The 6000-nt window shown below is 38.9% G+C and overlaps 1 protein-coding gene across 2 annotated transcripts in view; it reads left to right on the forward strand.

Moving 5' to 3' along the window:
- LOC137243727 (transient-receptor-potential-like protein) overlaps positions 1–2959 on the forward strand; it is a 172916-nt gene extending 169957 nt beyond the window's left edge. For both annotated transcript variants that reach the window (XM_067771750.1, XM_067771749.1), the window contains exons 4-7: positions 983–1147; positions 1208–1427; positions 1491–1830; positions 1890–2959. In XM_067771750.1, the coding sequence (XP_067627851.1) occupies positions 983–1147; positions 1208–1427; positions 1491–1830; positions 1890–2766 (1602 nt within the window). In that variant the 3' untranslated portion in view covers positions 2767–2959. The remainder of the gene's footprint in view (positions 1–982; positions 1148–1207; positions 1428–1490; positions 1831–1889) is intronic.
- The last annotated feature ends 3041 nt before the right edge of the window (positions 2960–6000 follow it).

Genomic DNA, 6000 nt, shown 5'->3' on the forward strand with positions numbered 1-6000 from the left:
AATGTGGTATACTGGCCATTTTGTATGGTGGCCAAGAGAAACTATTCCATGGCGTTCCGGTCTGTATAAAATTTTAAGACACTTCTTTGGTTTGATTCTTTCCGAAGCCCGGCATTAGCGGGAATTTTGGCTGACCGATCACTGCAGAAGCTCGGTCTAAATCTCCTTGAAGGTAAATCATGCCACATATTATTTTTATCAAAGCAATGCAGCGATTCGTTATACTATAAGCCAGTTTTACCGTTAGAGTAAATGGCTACAAAGGACCAAAAAAGTGTCTAAGTGAACTGCCTTTTGCCTGAGCAGCTGCACTAATAACCAAAAGCTAAAACCTAAAGACCAAAGAACAAAGACCAGAAACCGAAGCCTAAAACCAAAGACCAAAGACCAGAGACCAAATTCCAAAGGCCAAAGTCCAAAGAGCAAAGATCAAAACCAAATATTAAAAACCAAATATCTAAGACCAAAGAGCATGGACCAAAGATCTAAGACTAAAGACCAAAGACTAAGGACTAAGGACCAAGGCCCAAAGACTAAAGACTAAAAACCAAAAATCAAAAGATAAAGCCTAAAGACTAAAGACCAAAGATCAACACCAAATAATTAATATCAAATACCTTAGACCAAATACCATGGACCAAAGATCGAAGACTAAAGACCAAGGACCAAAAACCAAAAATCAAATATCAGACCGAGTACAAAAAGTAAGGAGTAAAAACCGAAGACTAAATACCAAAAACAAATGAATAACGCCCGATGACCAAAGACCAAAGGTCTAAAACGAAGGAGAAACACAAAAGACGAGACACCAAAGTTAAAAAACCAAAGAAGATAGATTGACCATAGGCCAAGGATTACCCAAAGACCAAACTCTAAAAAGAATTAATACTACTTCAAGGCAAATTTAAAAGCCTACCATCTCTCTTATGCCATTTGATTTCTATTACCTTTTACAATTTTATATCATTTTCTTCTTCTCTAGGAACATTCCGATACCGAATGGAAATTTGCGCGGACGAAACTTTGGTTGACCTATTTCGAGGATAGCGCTACTTTGCCACCACCATTTAATATAATCCCATCGGCTAAATGGCTTATCAGAGTATTCCGCAAATCAAGCAAGCAACTGGATAAGAAGCGTTCAAAGGTAAGCCAGCTTTGAGCGATCTATATGATAACTAATTCTCTATTCCAATTCCGACAACAGAAACGTCAGCAAAAGGATCAAGAAAATACCTACGATAACATCATGCGTGCGTTAGTTTGGCGTTTCATATCCGCGCAACATCGCAAATTCGAAGTCAATCCAGTCACTGAAGATGACGTTAACGAACTGAAATGTGAAATATCAGCGATGCGCTATGAGATATTGGATGTGTTTGAGAGCAATGGATTGGATTGTTCGGGGGCGAGTAAACGCGAAAAACGTAAGTAGGAGGTAAGGTGGGATTTCTATGCAGATAAAGAAAAATTTGTTTTACTTCCTAAAGCTGCGCGAGCTAAACGCAATAAAGTGTGGGAGCGTCGTCTCATGAAGGGATTCCAGGTAGGACCGGTTAATGTGGTCTACGAGGAGCCAAACTACAATGTCAATGGCGAAGGTGATATGAGTGAAATAAGAATCGAAAAGGAACCATCACGTGATCCTAACGAAACACCGCTCGAACGCTTCCGACGTGTGGCACATACTGTCGCTACACAATCGGCAACACACAAATGGACTGTGGTGCTGCGCGGTGTAACTAAGAATTCACAAATAGGACGCTGTAGCAATTATCACGATGCATATAATTTACAACACCTTGGCAAAGCTATCGAGGAAGCTAAGAGGTGAGTGCGGATATAGAAGAGGCAAGTCTACTTTCAACTAATGTCTACACTATTTTTAGGCTTATTCTACTCAGTCCGCCACATAGACGTTCCGGCGCTGAATCACCCATACCAATTGAATTCGAAGATGAACAAACCTCTACGCTGTTAGATTTGCTCAACAAGATCAGTGCAGAGATTGATGATCGTCAGGACATACCGAATGCGCGTAGTGCTGCAATAAAAAAACGCGATCTCTTGCACGCTTATCATCAAAACCAACAACAAAAAGCCAATTATAGAGAACAACTTTTTTTAAAACAAAATAAGGCCGACTTGGCGCGCTCTAAAACTGAGCCTGAAATGGAACTCAACAAGCGTGGAAAGACTGCAGCTGCGACGGCGCAAAGTAGTAAGCAAGCTACATATAAGACAAGCAATGAATTGCAGCTTTCAGCTGGAGCTTTGGCTAAAACTCAACAGTCGTCTACGATAACTCAAGCCCCTGGTAAAGCGCTGTGCAATGTAAGCAGCGGGTCGGTGAAGAAGGCCATTGCTCCACAAGCACCACGCAGCTATCAGCAAAGCAATTCCAGTAATGGCAACAACAATGCTAAAGCAACAGGCAGCACGCATACACCATTTTCAGTGGAGTATGGTTATCTTGGCCGACTTCCAGGTTACACCGGACGGCCTATTACTAATATCTTTGATATCGATGTAGTTGACTTAGATGATTCAGCTGGTGTTGTTAGTGGACGTTATTACTATGAACAAGATGATAATTTCTCTGATGCCAGTTCTGTTGTCGAAATGAGTTCAGAGCCGTTGGAAAGTGGTACTAAACCGAAGGAAAATCGCCATAATAACAACAATAATTACAATCGAAATGTCGATCTCGAAAGCAATCGGCAGAATGTGGCTCACATTGATCGCAATGTTAAACGGCGTATGTAAGCAATTGGAAAAATAGTCCAAATGGTATCTCGATCACAGTTCGAGCCTTTTGATGTTAATGTGTGCCTTATTTGCAGCTAAATAAACCAAACTATTTTGAAAATGGTTTAAATATTAAACTTTAATTCTTTGTTGTTGCAATTTTGAAAAACTTTGTTTCCTACTGAAATGCTCTGATAAACTGTTAATGAAATTTATTTGCAGTTATTTTTTTTTATTGTATATGCCTGCTACTTGTCCGTTATGTGTCTTGGTAGGTTGCTTGCTGTGCTGCACGCCGGAATAGACCGGATCCATGTAGCGCCCTATGCGCCATTTTGATGCACATTCTCCTCGAACCAATTGTACAATGTACTCAAACAATTTGGTTAGATCAATAAACCTTCTGATGGAGAATTTCGACACCGCCATTGTGCGTGACAGTCAAAGAGCCACAATTGATTTAAAAAAATTGTGTTCGCGACGATTATTAGGAGTTAACCTCAGGTGAAACTACGCTTTGCACGAGATATACAAACAAAAGTGCGACCATTTTATGTATCTCTATATCTTTTCAGCAACTGCAGCAGTACCAATTCCAAAGACCGGGTTAGGTTCGAAACTTCTCTGGCGTAAGTGTAGGAAGGACAATCCCTCAGCAAGGAGCTACTCCTGAAAATTTTTGAACGGTCTGCGAGATTTTGAGGCAAAAACCCCACATCTTTCCGAATTGGCCAAAACATTCATTTCCTTAAACACATACAAACAAGCCTTTCCTAAATATTATTTTTTTCAAATAGAAAGATCAAGCTTTTTTAAGTCAGAATACCGGCGTACGCCGGCGCCGCCGATAAATTGATCGGCATAAACGTCTAGTGTGCATAGAAGTAAAAGAAAAGTCAATAAGCCGCGATAGTTCAGCGAGCAAGTGCTGAAAAGAGAACATTCGAAAAGTGTTGAGAAAATATATATAGATATGAGTGTGAGTTAGGTAACCTAACCTATGCGTGTGAGTGATTGCCTACTTTCACTTTTCAAATATTAATATTGCAACAAATTTAATGAAATTCCGCCTATTTGCAACCTTCTGCTAACGTTCGAATCGCTAAACTGTCGAACAAATAAATCCAATATTCAATAATGCAAAATGGTCTTTATTAGAGTACTTCACAATAACACTTATACTTCAAAACCAATTGCGTGTTTAAATCATACTCTCTTTTATACTCTCTGTTGTCTCGTCCACCCATTTATCCTAAGGTCTAGTAACTTCTCGAAATTCATGCTTGGTTACAATCCATATATGTACATGTATATTTGTAGTTTATAGTCTCTCGCATAGCCATGTGCGCGTGTATATGTGAGTACTACTTCGACTGATGACTACACCTGTGTGTTAGTTATCTCTTCGTTGCCTTGTATGTATCTGGGTAAATGATGATTAATGTGTTTATGTAGCTTGCTTTAATGTTTTTGTTGTTGTGCATTTACTTGTTAACAGCTTAGAGATGGTAATATTCGTCACAATATCTATCTCTCACGAGAAAAAAGTCCTACAAACGTTTTGCATCAACTTATGTAAGTATGTATGTATTTATATCATTGCTCAGCTGTCTACTTTTTTAAATACTTATTTGGAGCCACCTTTAACTTCATTGTGTTTTTTCCTTTTTTTATTCAAAGCAGATTATTTATGGTTGGCGATTTCAATTAGCCAAAGAAAGCTTTGAATTAATTTCGCTTTCTATAGGCATATCATTTTTGATTGTGGGACAAGACAAGGACTTTTACCATAAATTTAATATTCTAAATGCATGGTTGAGTTTGAATTGTTTGCAGGCTTCCTGAGGAATGTTAGTAGAAAAACGTGCGACAGCATTAAATTAATTTATACAGCTAAATGCTGTTGTTTCTATTATTTGCAAAAATATGGTTTGCGGTCGGTTGTATATAAGCAAGGCAAGCAATTAAACTAAAAAAAAGTCATATGGGGGAAGCCCCCAAGCCTCCAAACTTCTAACCATCACTAAATCTAAAACGTCATTGCCAAAAATATCTAAAATAGTACGAAGTGCGCAGAAAAGTATGCAACATTTAGTAGGATGTGTTTGCAAGGAATAACAGCCCAACTCAAAAACTCTTACATGGGACTTAGGCGGTTATTCCTTATGACAATGCGGTACTAAAACTCATAACCATGTTGTACTAAACTTTTCTGCACACGTCCCTACAATAATTGCGACTAGTCTAGGATGAATCCGGGTTGAGTCGAAAAGTAGTATGCGACTATAGACAGTTCTGACTCTTTATATGGGCTGGGGTGATCCCATTTGTTTGAGCATGTCCTATGGAGAGACCAATTGTACAAGTTTATGCCCTCTTTCTACCCCGACGGCTACTGTCGGATGGATCGTTTTTGTAATGTTCAACACTTCCTCTTTTTATCCCTTTTACTGTTCGAAATGACCTCTTTTTACCCCTACGGGTACTGTCGGACAGATATTTTCTCTACTGTTTGACACTTCCTCTTTGTATCCCTATGGGAAGTGTCCGACAGGCCTTTTTTGTATCCATACGAGTAGTGACGGACATATTCTCTTCGTGCCCCTACAGCCAGAGTCACACAAGCATGATTTGTTCGCCTATGGGTACTGTTGGACAAGTCCGCTTTCTACCGGTACGTAATTTCCTCCAGATTTTTAATTTTTTAAACTCACAATATAATACAATATTCTTAATTTTTTATACTCAGTTGAGCAGAGCTTACAGAGTATATTAACTTTAATTGGATAACGGTTGGTTGTACAGGTATAAAGGAATCGAGATAGATATAGACTTCAATATATCAAAATCATCAATATCGAAAAAAAATTCGATTGAGCCATGTCCGTCCGTCCGTCCGTCCGTCCGACCGTTAACACGATAACTTGAGTAAATTTTGAGGTATCTTGATGAAATTTGGTATGTAGAACTCTTCTCAGATCACCATTTAAAATGAACGATATCGGACTATAACCACGCCCACTTTTTCGATATCGAAAATTTCGAAAAATCGAAAAAGTGCGATAATTCATTACCAAATACGGATAAAGCGACGAAACTTGGTAGGCGAGTTGAGCTTATGACGCAGAATAGAAAACTAGTAAAATTTTGGACAACGGGCGTAGCACCGCCCACTTTTAAAAGAAGGTAATTTAGAAGTTTTGCAAACCGTAATTTGGCAGTCGTTGAAGATATCATAATGAAATTTGGCAG

Source organism: Eurosta solidaginis, chromosome 3 (assembly GCF_040869045.1).
Source record: "Eurosta solidaginis isolate ZX-2024a chromosome 3, ASM4086904v1, whole genome shotgun sequence".
Taxonomy (NCBI): domain Eukaryota; kingdom Metazoa; phylum Arthropoda; class Insecta; order Diptera; family Tephritidae; genus Eurosta; species Eurosta solidaginis.